Source organism: Strix uralensis, chromosome 8 (genome assembly GCF_047716275.1).
Source record: "Strix uralensis isolate ZFMK-TIS-50842 chromosome 8, bStrUra1, whole genome shotgun sequence".
NCBI lineage: Eukaryota > Metazoa > Chordata > Aves > Strigiformes > Strigidae > Strix > Strix uralensis.
Window position 1 is genome coordinate 393,399 of NC_133979.1, and position 21,364 is coordinate 414,762.

General features: G+C 52.7%; 1 protein-coding gene across 2 annotated transcripts; it reads right to left on the minus strand.

Annotated features, from left to right (window-relative positions):
* Positions 1-1,718: 1,718 nt before the first annotated feature.
* On the minus strand, positions 1,719-12,441 carry LHX8 (LIM homeobox 8). Of its 2 annotated transcripts, none has more exons than XM_074877148.1 (8): positions 12,361-12,441; positions 11,996-12,145; positions 9,090-9,211; positions 7,389-7,609; positions 6,835-6,938; positions 3,775-3,870; positions 2,554-2,737; positions 1,719-1,795 (listed from the first exon to the last, which is right to left on the minus strand). In XM_074877148.1, the coding sequence occupies exons 1-8, from the start codon at positions 12,439-12,441 to the stop codon at positions 1,719-1,721; spliced, it is 1,035 nt and encodes a 344-aa protein (XP_074733249.1). The 2 variants fall into 2 exon arrangements, with proteins under 2 accessions (XP_074733249.1, XP_074733248.1); XM_074877147.1 differs by having other exon boundaries at positions 12,352-12,441.
* Positions 12,442-21,364: the final 8,923 nt, after the last annotated feature.

Sequence of the window (21,364 nt, forward strand, 5' to 3'; positions counted from 1 at the left end):
CGAACAAAAACCAGTCTGTCTGCTGATACACATGCAGTTTTGTATCACGCAGACGTGTGGAGCTAGCTCAGGTACTGAAACCAGCGCACCGAATCACTATGCCACACTGAGCATTTCACTAACAAGTTATTTATATCAGAATAAATGTAAAGTCAGTCAAGTTCCACAACACCCCACATCTTTGGTGTGTTTTGTGAAAAAAATGCAGCAGTATAATATTAGTCTAGACAAGCCACTGTGCCAGTGTAAAGAGAATGCTTTTGCTTCTCAGATGAGCTCAGACATCTGTGAGTAGCACCTGAAACAGTGCCAACATTTATGAACCTGAGTAATTCAGAGCTTGCCAGTGAAGCTGTGCTCTCAAAAGCCATTATCTTTCCCTGGTGGCAGGGAAAATACTACCTTTTCCATGTTGAAATGGTTTGAGCAGGACAGTTAAGCAATTTCAGAGACACTAACTCATAGGTGGGAGAGGAAGAAAAAAGTGACATGGATGCACACATCTTCCAAAGTATGATTTCCTTCTGATGCAAAGAAAGTTTAGGTGTGCAGATGGGATATACCCATCTTAACTCCTTGAAGGAAACTAGTCTGTGAAGACAAAAATCACTCAAATTGATAGTATGCACTAGTCTTTGTCCATCAAATCACTGTATCAAAACATGCTTTACAATTAAGTCTTAGCACATTAAGAGTTTAAAACACAGTAGACTTTTGTGCATTTTGACTGCTCTGTTCATATGCAGTTTGGTAGAGGCGAGTTAAAATACTGAACTAGATTTTACCTAAAAATGCAGACTAAGTATTGCATTAGTTACCATCCTGCTTAACAAAAATCACAAGATAATCAACAGAAGCCAAAGTAGTAAAAATTCAAAGTGTTAAAGCAGATGTGAATTCAGGGCTCTCCACTTGCTGACTTAAATCTCAGTTAAAAATCTATCAGTTTAAAAATCCACCTTTTCCCTCACCCTGCAGGTGTGCACTCTCAGGAGCAACACTGGTTTGTATGTACTTAAAGAAGTGCTTATTTGGGGCATTTCAAGACCTATCTAAGCCCATTAAAAGGTGTTTTTTAAAAAAATCAAGACAGGTATGAATACTCCTGAAGGGAGACCTTCTCTTAAAATTGAAGATTCAAGTTTATCACTTGACAAATGATCACAGTTCAGCCATAAACACTGCAACATTTTTGCTTGGCATGCTACAGCAGAAACTTTATTCAGTTCATTTTGAAAATATTTGCAACCAAAATTTATTTTTGTAAACTCACAGAAATAAGCTTTAACATATAGGCTGTGTACAACTCAAATACAGGTAATACTTTTAACAATAACTTACAGATACAAACTAATGATAAACTACAATTTCACAAAGAATTGTAAACATTTTGCACAATTGTCAGTCCTTTCTTTTAGGCAAAGTGCTCATTTGATGACAAATAAATTAACACACACATAACTAGAGCGGACTACTTCCAGACAATACAAAAAGGTGTTTAATAAGGCTTGTAAACAATGTAATAGTTATTTATGCAGAATCCATAAAAGTGTCTTGCAGGCTAAATATACTTACATACCTGGGCAGCAAAAATGATCTTGAAAATGCTTTAGATGTTAAATAAAAAGTTAACATTAATATCTTTCCAATGATATTTTTAATACACAATAAATGACTTAAGGTTACATCCTTAATAGCTTATATCCCTGACAAAGGAATTAGGTGTGACTTAGTGGCAGCTGTGTCATTGAATGGGGTAGCAAAGGCTGGAGTCCAAGAGCTGTAGGTGAATGAGCTACAAAAACAGAAATATTGACCGGTCAGCTTCATCAGAGGTAGAAAAAGATTATAAACTAGTAAATCCCACTGGGCAATAACAGTTTGCTGGTCCCAACCACCACAGCATGCTCTGTTTTCCCTAGCCCAGCATCCACACTGCTCCACTCACAGCCCACCCTACACCACTGCCCTGGAGAAAAATAACCTCAGGCCACACATGCAGCTCAGTCTAGTTCTCCCCAAGCCTTCACAGTCTCTCCTAATCACAAATAGGAGCCAAAATCGTTGACTTGCTGGGTCTTAAGACACACAGTGACTGAAACATACTTTTGGACCACCAGGCTCCCCCCACTGTGTGTTGATGTGAGGGAAGTTTAAGTTTTCAGTGAAGCTTCTGGATTGAATATACCTACAGTCCCCGGCGTAAGAGCCAGGGAGTGTGGTAAACAGCTTTCATAAAAATTACATATTGTTAAAATACTTAGCATGGATGTTTAAAAACGGTGTTTGATTCTTATTACTAGTATTCATAGTTTGGAGGAAGCACAAGAAGTGGTCTTCATACCCAGATCTTCAGCTGTGCTCTTACAGTGAAGGGCTCACTGCCTGGAGAGGCACACTTCTTAATGAGGTGTAGATAGCAAGTACAGTATTAAGATATTCTATAAAGAATACTAGAAATTAAAAATCCATTAAGTTTCTTTAATGAGTACTTGCTGAACTGTTCTTGCTACAGTCAATGATTTTACTTGGATGTGCACTTGTTGTACCTACCGTCCATGTAGCTGTGTAGAGCAGTCAGCATCGTCCCATCCTGGGGTACGTACGCAGAGTAGGCCATCTCTTCTAGCATGGGTGGAGACAGCCTGGAGGGCTGAACCGCTGTGACGGGAGCAGTGGATGAATGATTAGGACTAACATGTTTCTTATGGCGTGCTCTGCAATTCTGAAACCACACCTGAAAAGGGGGGAAATTTACATCACATTGGTAGATTGCATTGTTTCAACATCAGCCTAATGAAGACCTCAGGGGTCTTGCTTCAGCTGAATCCAGGGAGTTAAACTGGGCCTTTAACACAACGTTGACAGTCCAGATGAAGAAACATCCTTCCTAAGCCTACATGGTGCCTCAAACAAGCATGGTTGGGCCAGAAAAGCTGCTGCAGTGCCCAGCAGCCCACAGAGCCAGGCACGGGGCTGCGCAGGGCCGGGCTGAGCAGCAGCACCCGGGCGCCCCACGGGCACGGCCACCTCCGCGCCTCAACGCTGCCGACAGCGAGGTGGGTTTTTCACGGGATACCCACCACTTCCCTTTCCACACCGTAAAGCGTGCAAGCTTCCATATTTTTAAGGCTTGATTGCAGCTGCCAGATACCTTGTTTCTATAGAAACGCTTTGTCAATCTCCCAGGCTAGAATGAGCCAAGGGAACTGCAAACTTCTTTTTATTTATATAAACATATAATTTATGTTATATAAAAATCATATTTATGTATAAAAAGCATTCATATAATGTCTGCTGAGAGGCATCTTCAAAGCAAAGATTCCAAGTCTGCGTTTTGCTCAGTTTTGGATGGCACAGCTATGTATTTTAACTCTGCTCTCTAGAACATATCACTAGATATTCACGTACTCCTACTGTGGCATACCACAACCCATTTTCAAAAAAGGGTGCAGGTCTTAAGAACAGACTATTAAAGTAATAAATTTGTATTTAGAAGAGCTTAGTGCCAATTTCTATACTATTTAGGCTGAGAAGTTTCTTCCTGGAAGACTATTAATCGTCCACACAAAGTGCAAGAGGAATACAGCAAGTTTTCCAAATTAACTTTTGTTCTAGACCTATTCCTGACTAGTGATGTTGTCTGAAGGTGCATTAAAACTGCCATATTAGATCTTTTTCCATCTCAGAATAACTACATGCAGAAAATTGTTGTTAAGCATTTCCAATGGATGAGTACCAGACTGTGTTAGTCAAGTAACTTAGCTCAGTTACCTGTATAACACGCCTGCTCAAGCCTGTTCTTTCTGCCAGTTTCTGAAGTGTTTGTGCATCTGGGTTGTTGTCCTGAGCAAACTGTGCTTGCATAACCTGAAAAGGCAAGATAAGAGATTGAAGTTTTTTGTGTGCAGTCCTGACAGCAGCATTAGAGGCTCCTCTCAGACTGTGGTCCTACTCCTTGACTGGTTTTAGGAAACTTGTAATCACTAGCCCCCACATGACAGTCTCCAATACCTTAAGTAAAAAACCCAAATCCCCCAAAGCCAAAATACAAGCCCCTTATTATGCTTAACTGAGATGAGACATTTACCAGAAATGAAGGAAATGAATTCTGCTTGGCAGTAGGGAAAAAAAAAAAAAAAAAGTGGAGGAGGTGCTCTGTTATGATTGCGTTAAAAGGACTGTGGGAGAAAATTCACTGCAAAGCAATTCAAACATGCTTGATAAAGAGAACGTCTATAGCAGCAGACCACAGCGCATAGCACAGGGGAGGAATGAACTCTGATCCACCTCTCAGAACTTGCATTTGCTATCCACATCTTCTATTATATGGAGCAGCTTAACCCTCCTTTTTCAGCTGCACGGAGGATGCAAGCAGCAGGGAAGCACTCTGTGCCTCCTTTACCTTGAACCGACCTGAGGAACACAGAGGCTCCACCTTGGCTGACCTGCACTATAGGTAACTTTGGTTATACTCATCTATTTACAGAAAACTGAACACTTTCATTAGGATATGAATTACATTTTTGGGGGAAGTAGATGTCAACTTGGCCTGCGTCCTGAACAGTTTTAGAGCCTGTAACAGTTTCCCTTATTGAAGGATGTACGGCTTCACGGATTTCTGCGGGTTATCTTCAGCAACTTTGTAAACTGTAGTTTCTCATTTCTGGATTTTGACCTCTGATGGTCTGCACATTTTGCCTGGCTTCATCTTTGAAGATTCAGACTACTTCTCTCCGAATTCAGAAACACTGAAACTAATACTTTCCTACTGTTTCATACAAAGACATCAAAAAGCGTGGACATCCTTCTGTAAAGGATGTAGTTCACGAGGCACGGTACTACATGCTGCTGCTCTGACAGTCCCTTGTCCCCCTCTGATGCTTCTCTTGCTGGACATCTTACAGCAGCATCAAGGACACATACAGAGACAGAGGCGCCAAACAGACTACAAGTGTCATTAAATAACAAGAGGCCTAAGATCTCAAACACCTGCTGAAGTAGGTTACAAATTACTTAAACTGGGAAAAGAGGGGAATGTGGAGTTTCCAGTGACAGCAAACAGGAAGAAGCCCCAAATACAGTTCCTACCCTGATGGCTGGGCCACCTCCCATTCAGCTACTGCTGGAAAATAAAGTTCTCTTTTGCAGAAGCTCAAGCTTGATGTCCAGAGCCCGTGCCCTGTGCCCTTGTCACATTATTGCTAGTTGATGTGTTCTGCCTCCAGTTATGGCTGAAAGAGCAAACCAAGCTTTGAACAGCCACATGCCATGTTATATAGCACTGCTTAAATGCCTCATGTGTTATTACATATATTAGTTTTTCTCAACTGCTTTCACCATGAACAAGAAGAGGGCAGGCCAACAAAACAGAACTCAGACTGAGATGATAGAAAACAAAAAGTATAGTGGCCATGTGTGACCAGAAATTCAAACACATGTTATAAACTGAAAGCAGGGATACACAGGATTAGGTAGAAAGCCGCAGCTTCCTTCCCACTACAGGTGGAAGCCTCTGAATCTGGTCTCACCACTGCCTCTTTCACAGGGAGGTGGTCCTAGTCATGGTGTCTTTCCCTACAAAGCTAATTTAAGTGGTGACCCAGAGGGTGAAATAACTCGTATTTGTGGCAGTCCAGAGCTAACTTGCCAAGGCAGCAACAAGACAAGAAGCCCTGAAAGCAGAGCAGACAGAGGCAATCCTGCTCCCTCCCTGCCCAGCGCAGGCTTGACCTGTCAGGACGGGATTCCGTTTGGTACATCCAGACTTCCCAGCTCCCATTCCCCTTAGTCCTGACTATGGGAAGGAACAGAACTAGTGGCTGAGCTAATATACAAGGACATGGAAAAATACTTCAGAAATGCATGTTCAAGAACAAATTGGACAGTACAAGAATTGCTGCCAAGTACTTCAAATTCACTTTCCCTGTACTTCACTCTACCCAGCTCTATGGAAAAAAAAGTGGGTTTTTCCTCCCCTGAAGTGTGCAGCATTAAATACTGAAGCTTGTTCTTGAAATATGACACCCAGACTATCGTTTATTTTTAAACAGGCAAAGCTCAAATACACTTTGAGGAAATCAGCACGTGAATCATTTTGGAAGGACTGGGAGAAGGAGAACAGGAGAAGGAAGGAAAAGATACAATGCATCACTGTTGCTAGTCTCTTCCTGGTGCACACAAGTACAGCCAAGACTGTGTGATCTAAAAAGCAAGTATTGAAAACCATCTTGGAAGGAAAAAAGGCAACCAAGAAATAAATGCACAATTATTCCCCATTTTCTCTATAAACCAAAGCAAAACAAGAAACAGCCATTGACAGGAGTCAACCCTGTGTTCACATGAATATAAGCAGGAACCCACAGTACTTACCTGTTTTGAGAACACAACCTTTAGCAGCCCTTACTCTGCATTACAACAAAATTCCAACTTCCATCCTGCTAATGTCCTGAAGTCATGTACAGCACCCACCTTTGGTACAACTCTTCACATTACATAATTCTAAAAATATTTTGTCTTTATTATGTGTAGTGATGTAAATGCCTGATTAAATAGATTTCATCGAGCAATCAAAATAGAACCACCTTTTTGTTTCCACTCTGCAGAATTACCGGCTGCCCCCAGGGAAATAAAAAGCCTGAAGAGTAACTATTTCCCATTAAACTGCTGAAGCTAACAAACAGTTCCAGAAACATGCTGTGTCTTGACAGTTTATGAAATAGTTTAAAACATGCAAGCTTTTTCTTTCCCCTCATATGCATCCGATTTCCTATTGGTTTGGCACCCAAGTGCTCCATAAACCTGAACTATGCAAGTTTTTAGCACTGCCTCTACCTGGAGCTGATCTGCTGTGAAGCTGGTCCGAGCTCTTTTTGCTGGTTTTGGATGATTAACGTCTTGTTCTGTTAGCAATGCTCCTTCCACGCTAATCCCATTACCTGAGGCATTAAAAAGAAAACAACACTGTCTGCTAAACATTCAAAATTATGTTATTCGTAAGTCAGACTGTCCTCCAATAACCAATAGTACTTGGCCAGCTGAATTTCAACTTTAAAAAAGCCATATTCTGTTCAGACTGAGCTGGCACCATTACCCATTACACCCCAAATGACTCCCTTGCAAGCGAGGGAAGGAATAGCTCCAGTGTGATATTTTATCAACTACATATGCTCTTGCTTTCTTTTCCTTAGGATAGAAAACAAGTTATACAAACTTTAAAAAAATTAAAACATCAAATAATTTGCACATTATTTTAATTCAAGAACCTGTGCTTCCAGCCTTAGTAAAGATAGGTAGTTACCTCTTAAGAAGGAAGATGAAATAAAACCCAACAATTTTAATTAAAAACTAAACCACAAACATAGTTCTTAACAAAAACCGTATGTTACCATTTTCCACTTCTCTTTTCAGATTGTCCAACATGCAGTCGTAGTGTACTCTACACAGGACCTTCTCTTCAACGAGAGCAAACTCCTCCCCAGTAGAAAGCTGTCTCTTGCAGGAGAAGCAGGCAAAACACGCCAAGTGGTAGACGTTTCCTTTAGCCCTCCGGACCCAGTCGGTGGAATGGATGTGCCTGCCGCAGCGGGAGCAGCGGGTGCCGTACCGCCTGCAAGGACAGAGCCCGCGGGGGTGAGGCCGCGCAGGCACCCGCGGCTCCAGGGGTCAGAGGCCACCGGCACACGGCCACGCAGCCGAGACCCACGGCGAGCGGGCTGACCACGAGGGAGGAGGGACAGCATAATCGTGGTCGTAGCACAAAAAACCCAGCGAGTTTGATCTGATGGCTTAAGGCAAGACTACTACTGAACTGCAGACGTCAGTATTTTCATAAGGCAAAGAGTAAAATTGAAACAACTGCTAAGGAATTCACAACTCTTCATCTTTCCTTTTATGAAGATAATTACTCTTTAAAAAGCTGTGAGTGGGAGATGGAAACAGCTGACACGGTGTTCAAAATCCTCACAATTATTCAAATATATTTCACATTACTCTAGTGGTAGTCTGAATTATTGTATTTAGCTACATCACGCTTCGCTAATCATTCAGTCTCCTTCATCTGAAGGGGGAAAACCTGTACCTTCATAGTTATTTCCTTAATTACCATCACATTATGATTTTAAAAGAAATTCAAATATCTAGTATTTACATCACTACAGTAGAATATTTGTCTTTGAAGAGGAAACTAGCCAACAAGATATGTTGATTATTTAGATAAGAATTTGTCCTGAAAAAGTCTTTGCAGACTTGTAAGTTCTTCTCTTTTTTTTTTTTTTTTTTTTTTTTTTTTTTTAAGTCCCACAAAACTTTGTTTTTCCAGAAGTTCACAGTATTCAGCCTGGCTCCTCCCTCTCTTTCAGTGTCAAAACTGACTAGCTGAACATAATCCAGTCACTACACAGATGAGAATCCCATGGTTTGGTCTGGGGAAGTACTAGCAATCACACCAAAATTAACAGCAAAACTTTTGTTTTCGGACCAAAGATTTTGTATCATGAGTATTTCTGATGCCAACACAAGTAAGTAATATTCTTCCTTATAGGATTAGACCTTAATCTTGAAGAATGCTTCACGTTCAAAATCAAATTGATCACAAAAAGGCGTAACTGCTGAAAGCTTCTTTTAAAGATCATGGGATTTATTCTGGGTTGTTTCTGTAGTTCCACGTGACACCCTCAGCCTCATACCAGCGAGTGCTAGTCCAAATGGAGTATCATCTCAGCTCTGCCTCGTATTCTCCATCGGCATTACCGAAGGATGATTCTTGGCATGTACGAGGGCTTTACAACCTTACTGTGGCAGGGACTGACTTTTTTTCCTCCCCGTGCATACAGAAGCAAACTACTGTATAAACACAGTAGCCACACATAACGATGGAGAGGCAGAGGGGAAGACTTAGTAAGTAGTTACATCAGACTGACTGGGGGTTTCCCAAGTCCCTCTGCAAGAGATGTCAGAGTTTAACTCCTGAAAATAAACCCAGCAAATTAAACCAGAGTTGAGCTGTGCATTTTACTTGCAGCTTAAGTGAAAAGCAGTAAGCATGTGTAACGTGTTGTCTAACAAAATTATATTCCTGTATGATATACCTGAAATAATCAAGTTTACAGAAGATATCTTTATCTTTGATGTAACAGCTGGTATGTCTTCCTAGAGACGTTCTGCAAACACTGCACGAGAGACAGCGCACGTGCCAGCAGAGGTCGTTTACCTGCAAAAACACAAAAGGAAAATACCCCTCAATGTTTGTGCTACTAATATTATAGTTTGTATTTACAAAAGCTATTTTTTTTTCCATCCAAGGCCAAAAATTACATGTACCATGACTCACAGAAAATCTATCTTCAAGGCAAAACATTTTTCCTACAGCATGCATATTAAGTATTAATTAATTTGATAGAGGTTTTCAGAATAAGCTTTCATGGTTTTGTAATTAAAAGCACCAGAAGAGGAAGCAAGAGATTCAAGTTCCACATAGATATTTTGTGCTCAGTTCTGTTCTCAGAGTATTAGAGTAACAGAGCAAGTTTTGGCCTTGCATGACCTCGGGGAGGCAGCTAAGTTACATACTTTTATTTCCCAGTCTGTAGAAAGTCCTGCCTAACGATGAACAAACTTTGCAGAGTGATATGAAATTTTAAAATGAGAATATTGAAGGGAGAAAAAAAAAAAGTCTGTTAAATGGAAATAAACCATGAACCACATCTTGATTTACCAGGTGTCTGTTAAAGCAAAGTGAACAAAGTGCGAGTTTCAAAACATCAGCAGTTGTTTTGATAACAAATTCAACAATTCTTTAGAATTTAATATCCATAGTGAAACCAGACAGAGTCATGGAAAGCAGCAGAAATCAGCAGTTTTAAAAACTTGCATATAATTTTTCAGCAAATAAATTGGTACAGTTTTTTTTTTTTTTTCTTCTTTCCTATAAAGAGAACTCTGTCATGCAGGCATTGTACATCACACATCAACTAAATAACCGGAATACTTTGAAAACCCAAGATTCCCAGTGACCGTAAAAATTAAGTAATAACCCTCTGGATAATGGCATGCTGCATAGGAGGAATTTTGTAAACCAAACAATGACTAAGTTTAGATTTACTTTTTTTTTTTTTAATTTTATGAGCCAATTTCTCATCTCATAGCAAACAGCTCATCTATTGCCTATGGCAAAGCAGCAGATTTGAGATAATTTGGGATGTGCCATTCACCAGAACGCTGCCAAACCAACCGCAGAGAAAGTGAGGTCTGACTCCAGCCCCGATGCTGGAATCCCCCGTTTCAGTCACTCTTCAGGCTGTGACACTGTGGTTTGCAGTCGCCCAACCCTCTCCCGACTGTCACCCTGCTGGCAGCCATCTCTCGCACGCTGACAGATTTACACCGTGGCGTAACACGGCGCTGTTGGTAACAGCTGTCACAGAGCCGATCCTTCGAGCGTTTCTCCAGGGCTGCAGCGCCGGGGCCAGGCCCAGGCCGCGCGGGGTCCGCCCAGGCCCCCCCAGACCCCCGGCGCTCCACAGAGCACGAGCCGACGGCACGGCCTCACCGTGCTCATCTCGCCCCCGGCCTGCGGAAGCCAACCTTTTCTGCGGAACAGGACACCCACAGCTCTGACAGTCGCCCCCCTGATGTCACCAGTCTACGCTCTCACTAATCGCCAGGGCTCGGTCAGACAACACGCTGCTGATGGTCACAGGTGCCAGCTGACCAGCACGGATCCCTTCCTCTGCCTGCGCAGGGAGCACCAACAGCTCATTTAGGGCTAAATCGTTTAGAGGCGTTTTGCTCCGGGCCACGTTATCCCAGTTGTTGAGACAGGAGACAGCAACAATCAGTCACAAACAAGCTACCGGACGTCACAGGAGTTCATGGCACTGGCACTAAGTCCAAGTGCGCTCTCTGCCAGCCCTGTGCCCTGTCCCTGCGCCAGCCCCCCCGCTGCAGAGGATTCCCTAGAACCAACGGGATCGAGCAGCTCCCCCACCCCTGCCCCTTCCCAATGAACACTGCCCCAGCACACCCACTCCTCTGAGCTCCTCACCCAGCGCAGAGCCCAGCCAGTGCCCCAGGAACAGCACTGCGATGTTTCCAGCAGCGTCACCGCCTTCCCCTCCACAGGATGGGCCACGGCCTTGAGTAAGGCTACGACTAATGGCATCAAGGGACTTCTGGCATGGGGCTCTGTCTGGCTTTTGAAAGGACAGAGGGCAAAAGGCTGATCCAGGATAATTTTAGCAGCCCCCCTTTAAACATAAAGTGTTAATGTGGTTCGAAGTCACATGGTTTTGTTTGTTTTTTAATTATCTTACTCAGTCCTGAACACTCAGGCTAGCAAAACCACTCTACAATCACACAGCTTGTTTCCTTCACAGACAGCACCAGACCACCTTTCACAGGAATAACTTATTTCCACGTTTCTCGAGAAGCACTTTTTGCTTTGAGGTTCAGGACATCACACTAGAGACTCATTGTAGCTGATAACAAAGGGGTCACACCACCCCGCGTACCCGGGGGGGCGGGCAGGGCCAGGCAGCGATCCCTGCTCCAGCCATCTGCTGCCCTCCCCGCTCTCCCCTACGGCGCATCAAGAAAACCTAACCCCAGCGCTGGGAAAGCGCTGCCCGCAACAGGAGCAGCAGTTCGGTTCCCCCAAGGCCCCAAACTCACAGACATGGACGCAACGAACTTCGTACTTTTTCCCGCTCCCCGTCCTGCGGCACCTCCACTCGCGGCCGGCACCGAGGGCACGGACGGGGTGTGCGGCGGCACCGGCTGCCCGAGCGGGCCGTGCCGGGAGCGGGGAAAAGCTTCCCCGAGCCCGCTGAGCCCGGCTCCGAGAGCCTCGACCGGCGCCTCCGACGGCCCCAGCAGTCCCGGCGGGCTCCCCCCACCCGCCCCGGAGGCCGGAGGGGCCGCGGCCCCGGCGCGGCGGGAGCCGGTCCCGGGGCCGCCACCGCCGTCGGGGTCCGGGCGCCCCCCGCCCCGCTCCTACCTTCAGCAGGTACTTGTCCACGATCTCCAGGCCGCAGCTGCTGCAGACGCACTTGCCGGGGCCGCAGCCGGAGCCCGAGGCCATGGACCGCGGCGAGGAGGAGGGCGACAGGGCGGCGGAGGAAGAGCAGGAGTCCTCGTCGGGGCGGGCCTGCGGGGGAGAGCGCGGTCAGCGCCGGGCCCCGCCGGCCTCGCCCGGGGGCTCCGCGCCAGCCCGGGCTGCCAGCACCCGCGGGGCTCCCGCTGCGGCTCCTCCGCGGGGCCGAGCGGAGGGGCCGCGCTCGCGCCGGAGCCGAGTGGAGAGCGGCGGGAGCGCCCGCCTCCGCCCCGGGCACCGGTGCCGCGCCCGCTCCGCGCCCCGCGCACCTTCTCCGAGGGGCCGCCGAGCGCGGGCAGGTCCTTGTCCTCCAGCCTGCAGACGAACATCGGGTCGCTCTTCCAATACATGGCCCGGCCCTACCGCATCCCCGCGGGCGGCCGCGGGACCCCGCGCCGGGTCTCTGCTCTCAGCGCCTGCAGGAAAAAAGTTTTTGTTTTCAAGTGGGTGGGCCCGGCGGCGCGGGGACCTGCCTCGCTGGCCTCACCTCCCGCGCAAAACCCGCCTCCGCGCGCGGCGGGAGCGTTATCTCCGCCAGCGCCCCGCGCAGGGCTCTGCGCGGGGGGGGAGGAGGGGGGAAACACAGACAACAACAAAACTGCATCGACAAAAAAACGGGGAGCCCCCCCACGATTCGCCTTCCCCGCTTGCCACAGCTTCCCCCGCCGCCCCCGTCTAGACAAAGACCCGACCTACACCTCGGTCTCAGCAAACCCGGCGGAGGCGGGGACCCGCGGAAGCGGTTTGTCTGTCCTGCTGCCGCCCAGAGCCCGAGCGCGCCCCCCCCGGAACCGGCACCCCCCGCCCTACAGCTGCCTCGCCGCTCCCCCCCTGCGCCCCCGGGGTCCCGCCAGAAAACCTTCCTCATTCAGCTGAAAAAGGAGCATCGGAGCCGCCCGGGGCCCCTCTCCGGTGCCGAAATCGAGCCCGACACCCCCGGGCGGGGCTAATTAACCCCCGCGCCTCGGGCAGAGGGTGCTCGGCGCTGGCTGCCCTCAGCTCCCTACAGACCCGGGACAATTCCCAGCCGGGGGGGGGGCCGCAGGCTGCTGGCGCCTTCCCCCACCAGCCCAGCCCTCCCCACAGAGTTCCCTCACCCCAAACGCTGCTGCTGCTGCTCCCAGCACATTGCGGGGGAATAAAGCAACAGCGTGTTCGTCGCAGGTGAGGCAAATAACCGGGGTCTGCTTCTCTGCACCTATTTAACTCGCCAGGTGTCTTTAATTAAACTTGCCGTTGTGTTTCCATCTCTCCCCCCCCCCCCCCCCCCCCCCTTTGTTTCAGCTCTGCCTGACGAGAGATGCGAGACGCGTCGCGGAGCCCCAGGAAAGCAAACGGAGACTGGTCCGTCCGTCCCTAAATACGGTCCGTTTGAGAAAAGGGAATTCTGCTCTCGAGCAGCTGTAGGAAAGGAGAAGCCCCGTGTTCTTCTCCCCCTAAAAATAACGATCGTTGTTTCAAATCCTCGGAGCCGATTCTGCAGGACCGTAACTGAGCGAGTGGCGGGGCCGAGCCCCGGGAAATCCAGGGCGTCCTCAGCCACTCACTCGTTTGTCCCGCGCTAAACCCGATCTAAGCTTGGACGGAACCTCGCTGGAATTTAGTCCTGACGCCCCCAACAGCCACTGCCACGGCGAGGCAAGCAGGGCTTGGGGGGTTTTTCTGGCCGCGACCAGGCACGGCGGGCAGAGCGGGGGGAGGTCCCGCAGTCGCGGGAGGCGACGGGCAAAGCGCGGGTCTGCGCCCCCGGCGCCACGGGGTCCCGGCCCACGGTGTCCCCTGGGGTCGGTCTTCGCTCCCTGCCCGCCGCGGGGGGACGCGGGCCCTCACCGCCCGGGTGCGGCAGCGGCGGAGGGTCCGCGGGCGCCGGCGGGGAGGGCCGCGCCTCCGCGTCCCGCCGAGAGCTCGGCCCGGCGCCGAGGCCAGCGCGGAGCCGCCGCGACTCCCGCTCCGGGCGGGTCTCCCCGTCCGTGACCGGCGGAGCTGCGGCGCCGAAGCGGCCGTCGGTCCCCGGCGGCAGCGCGGAAGACGAACCTGGGGGAGCTCTGGAGGGAAGCGCGGCGCGGGAGCGGGGGCCAGACCTCGGTAGGTAAGTCCGCGGTGCGACGGGCGGCAGCTGCGCGGAGTTTCTGGCTCGTTGGTCCTTTTTCCGCGCTGTCAACGACTCCGGTCGGGGCGTTCGTGCGCGCTTCGTGGAGAGCTGCGTGTTCGATTTCTATAAAATAACTCCCTTTCTGTACGCACGCACCTTTCCTCTCTGAACAACACAGCAGTAGGCGCCAACGAAGTCAGTCCGCGCGTTGTTCTCCGCGGGCGCGCAGCAGTAATTCATGGAGTGGGTCTTGGAGGAAAAACAGCGTGCGGGAGGTTTCTCCGCGTTTCTTATTATTTTCGGAGCCGGGCGACGGGCGGGTGCGGCGGGCACCGCGGCTGCGCTGGCGGCCAGGGGAAGGCGGCCCCCCCGCCGCCCCCCCGCGCCCTGCGGCGGAGCCTCCGCGGCCGCGGAGCAGCTCTGGGGAAGCGCCCGCGCGGTGCGAGGGTCTCTGCGGCGGAGCGGGGGGGTGGGGGTGGGGGTGGTGTCACGCTGCGGGGGTGTGGGGCTTGGCCGGGGCCCCCCCGAGGGCTGCGCGGAGCCGAGGGCCGGGCGCGGGGGGGGCGGTTATCGCCGTGGCCGGGGGTGCTCTGCGAGAGGGGAGAGTTTTTGGGGGAGAGGCGCGTTATTCGCGGAGTGCACGCGGGGCGAGCGCGGAACGCGCAGGGGCTCGGCTCTGCGGCTGTGCCCTTCTGTCACCTCCCGCCACAGCCCGGGCTAAACGAACCCGGTTCGGTTACGCGCCCGCGGTATTTCAGCGAGCGCCCCCAGCACCGTGTTTTGGGGAGGGGAAGGAGGGCGGACACGCCGGCTGTGGGGAATTCCCGATTTCTGCGCCCCCCCCCCCCCGTCCCGCGGCCGCCGTCTCCCAGCGCACCGGAGGATGCCCCCGGCTCGGACGCCGCTTTACTCCGCGCTGGGCCCTGCGGAACGGCCCCGGGGCAGGCGGGCGGAGGGGAGGGGAAGGGGGGGGGGGGTGTGTCCCGAGGCGGGAGGGAAGGGGAGGCCGGGCTGGGCAGGGTGGCCCCGGCCTGGTCCTGTCGGGGCCGAGAGCGGAGCGGGGGGTCTCTCGCGGGACACCACCCCCCCCATGGGGGGGGGCTGCGCCTGATTCCGAGTCCTCTCTCTCACAAGTAACACAGGGATGGGTGGGGGTGCTACTCAGCTGTACGTAGGAGAGATCCCTGAAATCCCGGACGGTAAGACACAGCACGAAGAAAATGGGGAGAACTGGGGCTGTTCTAGCGAGAGGCTGTTGGCACGCAGGGCTCTTAATCCAAGACTGCGCCGTCGTGCAAGTGCGTGCGGCTGGATGTTTCTCTCTGTGGGTTGCTGTAGCAAAACTGGTTCTGCCTTAAAACACGGTCCGCCGAGGAATTAAAAACGGCATAAAATTGGCGTAGGAAAAACGGGCACTGAGAGTAGGGCCGCGGTACGCGGGGCCGCCCGTCCCCGCTGGTCCCGTCGGGCGGCGCGTCCCCCGCACCGGCGGCTTCCTGGGCGCCGGGCCCGGCCCGGGGGTGCCCCCCCCGACCCCCCCCTTCCGCGCTGACTGCGCCTCCGCGGATGCCGCGTTGCCGGTGGCACGGGCGCGGAGCCCGGCGGGCCCGGTGCTCCGCAGGGCTGTCGGGGGGCGGCCCCGCGATTCTCCCGGGCGGGACCCGCCGCGCCCCGCCGCCTGCCCCCCCTCCCCGCCCCGCCGCGCGCTCCGCGGGGTGAAGTGCGGGTGCTGCCGGCTCTGGCGGACGTCCCGTCTCGCAGTCTCACCTCCCTGCTGGCTCACGGGCCGCCGCGTCCCTCCGTGCTGCGGCGGGAGGCCGGGCCGGGAGGGGGCCCGGGGCAGGCCGCTCCCGCTCTCTGCACTTGGCTCCGTGCGAACCGCGGGGCCCTGCGGCCCCCCCGGCTCCAGCAGCCGGCTGGGACACACACACACCCAGCTCGGAGGGGAGCGCCTGGCAGCCATTGCCGCACAAAGTTCACCTCCCCCCTCGCGTCCAGCCGTCTTCTCACACGCCCTTTGGTGCCGGCGCACCTGCCCGAATCCTGCGGTTTTCCACCCGCGGGGCCCCGTGGGCTGTGGCAGACGGGCAGGAGTCGAGTCAGGGCCCTCGGGCTCGCTCCTCGCCGGTTCGCATCCCCGCCGGCCCAGCCACGGGCAGAAGCTGCAGGGTTTGCAGTAGCCCTGACTTCTTGCTTCTGGGCTGCTTTCAGGAGCACTGAACGAACCCAGTCTCTCCACAGCGACTCGTTTCCCAAAGCAGCGCATTGCCCGTCCCTCGGGCCAGGCTCTGTCTCCTCTCGTGGCTCCGGGATCTCCCGAAGCCGCACGCGTGTGGCGCTTGGTCACGGCTGCGCCAGCGCGGAGCTCTGTCCTGCTTCACTGGGAATGACCAGATCGCTCAAAAGCCAGAGTTTCTATTTCCGAGTTGGATTCCTGAGCCGGTGGTTCCCCCACCGATATCCAGAACTTGATGCAATTTGCCTTTTTTTTTTTTTTTTTCTTCTCCCTACTGGAAGAAAACCGGGGCCTGGGGCGGGGAGGCAGAGGGCAAGAAGGGAGTGATGCGACATGCAGCCCCACATCTTCTCAGAGCACTGGCCCGTGCACTGCGGGAGGAAGTGCAGGTAGTAATTTTGGCACCCTGGTGTGTAGCTGCAATAATTTTGCTTCATTGACTCGGCTCTACTTACTGCACCGCTTGGTCCCTGCGCTGCGGACAGACTGGGTGAAACCTGGCCGTGTTGGCATTAAGCGTTGCACCTCTGGGGTGGCGGCCAGCACTGTGTCTAGAAGGTGACTTTCTGAGCGCCTGCGCTAACCGTGTCACTCTGCATTCAGCTGGGGAAAGTGCTGGGGACAGGGGAGATGAAAGCTGCCACCAAATGATGTCAAAGAGCATTCTGCCTTCAGCGTACCGGAGGGCAAAACCCGAACGGAAACGGCGGCGGGTTGTTCGTACCCACCCAGCTCCAAAGCTCGCTGTGCGTTTGCAGCCGGAGGGGTGTCCTGTGGTGGGTGAGCGCGGTGACCCCGTGCGAGGGGCCCGAAGGGTTCCCCTCAGCGGTTCCCATCTGCCCGCTCAATTCCTTCCACCCCTGTCGATGCGGTGAATAAACACCGGGCAAGGGAGCGGGGCCGTCGGGCGGGAACGCGTGTGCGGAGAGGGGGGAGAAGCGCCGTGGCCGCATCAGATCGGCGGATTTTCGGCTCCTTGGGCCGCCGCCGATGAGAACAGGGACCCTTTGAGTCCCCTTCGCCCCCGCGGGCTGAGGGGGGGCCGTACCGCAGGAACCCCCGCCCGGGACGGCCTTTGGCGAGACATCCGAGGGGCTGCGGCAGCAGGAGGGGTCCCCCCCGGGAGCGATCCCCCCCGGGAGCGATCCCTGTCCCCCTCGGGAGCGATCCGTGCCCCCCCGCGGGCTGCCCAGCCGCTCCCATCCCCGCTCCGCCAGGGCCATCGGGGTGCGGCCCGGCTGGGGTCGGGGGGCCACCGGCGGCTCCTCGCAGCTCGCCCTGCGGCACGCAGCGGGGCCCGGCGGGCGGCCTGCGCCGGGACACCGGTCAGGCGGTGCGGAGACCTTAAACCCTCCCGGCTGCCCCCGCGGAGCCCGTTTCGTGGTGTCCTCGCTCCTGGTAGGGCCGGAGTTCCGCCCCGGGGGGGCGCGGTCAGCGTGTCCGCACTGCTGCACGCATCCTCCGTGCCCTGCGGTCCGCCTGGCACCGTGAGCCGACCCGCACTGCCCCCCCTCCCCTTCCCACTGCCCCCCGGCCCCCCCTGCTCCCCACCGCCATCCTCCCGCGTCCCGCTCTGCCCCCGCCGGGTTTCACACTCCCCCCAGGGCCCTCAAGCCCCGCGGGGAGCCCCCCCCCCCACCCCCGCCGGCCGCCCCGTGAGCCCGGGCGCTGGGAGGACGGGGGTGGCAGAGGCGAGACTCAACGGGACGGGGTCCCCGAGAGCGGCTCGACGGGCAGCTCCGACGGCACCGCGGGGCCGGGTCCCCGGGGGCGGTTGCGGTTCCGCCCCGCAGGGCCCCGCGCCCCTCCCCGGCAGGCGGGCAGCTCGTCCTTGGCCTCGCTGGCCAATTATTATTAACTAATAACCCCGCGGAGAGGAGCGGGGGCAGCGCTGGCCCGGGCCCCGGGGGCAGGGGCGAATGCGGGGCAGGGGGGGCTCAGCACCCCCGGCAGCGGGTCTCCGTCCGCAGCAGGACCCTCCTCCCTCCGAGTCGCCCCCCAGTGCCAGGCACAGCTCCGGGGGGGCAGGCACTGAAGTTCCCTCTTTGGGCGGATGACACCCCCCACCCCCCCACCCCCCCAGTAGAGCAAATGCTCTTTAGATCAAAATCATCTTCGCTCCCCTGGGTTCAGATCCCGCCTCTTCCCCGTGTCCCAGGCCCTGCTGGGTGAGCGGGGTGCGGGCTCACCTCTCCTGCGGGCACCGGGCACGCCGCAGCCCTCGGAACGTGCTCGCTTTCGCCTCGGATGTGTTCAGGGGTTTCCAAGGGGCCGGATTTCAGATTGTCAGAGCTCCGCCGCAGCCATGTGCAGGGGACTTGCCCTCGAGTAGCGCTTGGCTTGGTGACAGCGGGGAATCGAGGGGGTGCACTGCCTCCGGCACTTGGACGCTCCTGTCTCCCTGAGCCCTGGTCACTGCCAGAGATTCCGCTGCTGCACAGAGGTGTGAAGGACCTTGGCTGCTCCCGGACCGGGGCAGTGGCACTTCTCAGAGCACGTTGCGAGCAGCGCCTGATGGCTCGCACGGTGGTGGGACTTTCTGCGGGCGTATGGGCATGAAGGAATGTTCTCTGCCATGGGAATTAAAGATTCACTCTACTCCGAGACCTTCCCCAGCTAATTTATGATTTTGCATATTGATACAAGGTTCAGCATGTGAACTAAAATGAAAATGTCTGTTAAAAACCGAGCACATCTGGGACTGCCTAGCCAGAGATGTTTTGTTTACTAAGTGGACAGGTTGGAAAGGGAGCTGGTGAAAAAAGGAGATTCATTCCTAGCAGATCTGAACACCGCAGCCATCCTCCAGAAACAAGACCCCGGTGCGCTGCCCACAGGCTACAGTTGCCAAAATGTTTGCGTGTGTCTACAAGTAGGGAATCGGGATTTACAGTTGGTGCTACTGTAATTCTCTGCAATAGAATACATTTCTTCTGGAAGTGCGGAGGCTGCAGGTGTTCAGTGTAGTGTTTTAAGTAGAAATAGGGAATCTCACTCCTCTTTGTGTTTAGCATTTCTACACAGCTCTGGCTACGTTAACTCTTGACGGATGCTCATAGAACTCAGTGGGGAAGTTTTACCTGGTGCCAGAGCGATGTTGCTCTGGAGGGGAGTGAAGTGCCTTGGCAGTGCATGTTTCTGCCCAGATCGCTGCCTTCCCTGAAGTCAGTGCTTGAAGGCTGTCAAGAGAGGGGAAATGTCATGGAAGTTTAACATAGCTCCCTTCGTCCACCCGCTTGTTCCAAGCAGTTTTCTGAGATTAACTCGTCTGTTCACATGTGAAAGGACACCGGTCAGGATTTAAATGGAGCTTTGACCCGTGAACGCATTGTAGCTTTAGGAAAACGCGCTGTGCTGTGGTACCTTGGCTGTAACTGCTGGGGTCTGCATCTAGTCCTGCTCCTGCTGCCGTCAGCAGCACCCCTGGCTGCTGTGTCTCTGCTTCTGAAGGGCAGCAAGGAAGTGTTTCACTGAGCGTATGTAAAAAAAAAAAAAAAAAAGTAACAGAAGAGATTGATTCCTTAAGCAACACATTAAACAGCTAAAATTTCCTGGTTGCAGATACTGTAGTCTTGTTCACCTCGCTGCTCTGCACACAACTGCTTGTCCCCTTCGGGTGCCCAAGTGCCATCGCACTCTCTCTGCGATGCTCTCAGTACTCTTTGTGCTCCACAACAAAAGTTTGATGGAAGATCAATTTTTTTTACTGGTGATCTAATGTTAATCTTTTGTTTGTTGCTTCAGCTTGGGATTGCAAGAAGGGGAAGAGAGTGACAGAGGGAATCACTGGAGATTTTAAAGGCCACTGATTGTTTTAGTCTGTACAAACAAACATTCAAAAATGAGTCAGCTCTGGCTGGTTACCTGGAAAAAGCTTTACATAAAGCAGCACTTCACCGTCTGATGTTTTGCTGTTCCTGAATGTCGGTGCTTGAGCCTGAGAAAAATTATCTCACTCTTGGGAAGAGAGGGTCTAAGGAGATGGAGGAAAACTTGGAATTCAGTGGAGCACTGACTTGCCATCAGGGTTATACAGACTAGAATATTGATGCTCTTCTACTGCTGTGTTACAAATACCCAAACATTTAGATCATCAGCAACCAGCCCCTGATGGCATCAAGAGGCAGGTTTACAAAACGAGGAATCCGGTGGGCCCGTGCTCAACACGCTGTGCCAGAGGGCTCCGAAACTGCTGCCTTGGTATTGCCCTGCTCCTGACCCCTGAACGGCTCCCAGTACACGGAGCCCAGTTGGGCTGGAGTCCATGATTTTGGCAAGCAGAAAGCTGCCCCCCCGAAAGCCTGCCTGCCCTGTGCCCGCCACGGCAGTAGCTGTGCTGTCATCGAGGTCTCTTTGGTTTTGCCTCCCACATGGCTGCAAGCAGAGTAGGAGATGTGGCCCCTCTCGGTCTTGTTTACTGTTTATCATCTGCAGTGATTTTTGCTGTTTCCATGTCTCCTTTGTACTGTTAATTTGCAAACCTGTGTTTTCTTGTAAGACAAAATCATAGAGAGTTCAGAACTGGAAATTACATTTATCCTGTCTTCGCTACATTCCATTTGGTGTATCTGCAGTTCATGTCAGTGTTTTGGGGAGTTTTTCATACTAGTGGCTGATCATGGCCCACGTTCTCATGGAGGAACAGGCCAGGACACGTGATGCCGCTTTATGTCTGACTGTTGGTGTTAAATGGGATACGCAGGATCCCGTAGCAAGTGTCTCGGGCAGCTCAATCTCTGCAGAGGGGCGAGAGGAGAACAGACGGATTCTGTTCGGTGCCAGAAGCTATGAATGTACTCTTCAGCTATGAGAGGTATGGCTAGATGATAGATACAGGAAGAGTGGAGTCCGACCAGACAGCTATTGCATCTAAAGACCAAAGAAGGTGGTGTTATAATGAAGGATTCCTTCCCACAGTGAATGAGTAGTGAAGGTAAGTTTAGAA

What these genes read in the sequence shown, in the direction of transcription:
- LHX8 (XM_074877147.1), bottom strand. Translation starts at nt 12,441, where the DNA reads ATGTATTGGAAGAGCGACCCGATGTTCGTCTGCAGGCTGGAGGACAAG. An exon ending in CCTCGGAGAAGGTGCGCGGG is followed by an intron (nt 12,146 to 12,351) that starts GCGCGGAGCGGG and finishes TCTCCCCCGCAG; the next exon opens with GCCCGCCCCGACGAGGACTC. An exon ending in TCACAGCAGATCAGCTCCAG is followed by an intron (nt 3,871 to 6,834) that starts GTAGAGGCAGTG and finishes TTGCCTTTTCAG; the next exon opens with GTTATGCAAGCACAGTTTGC.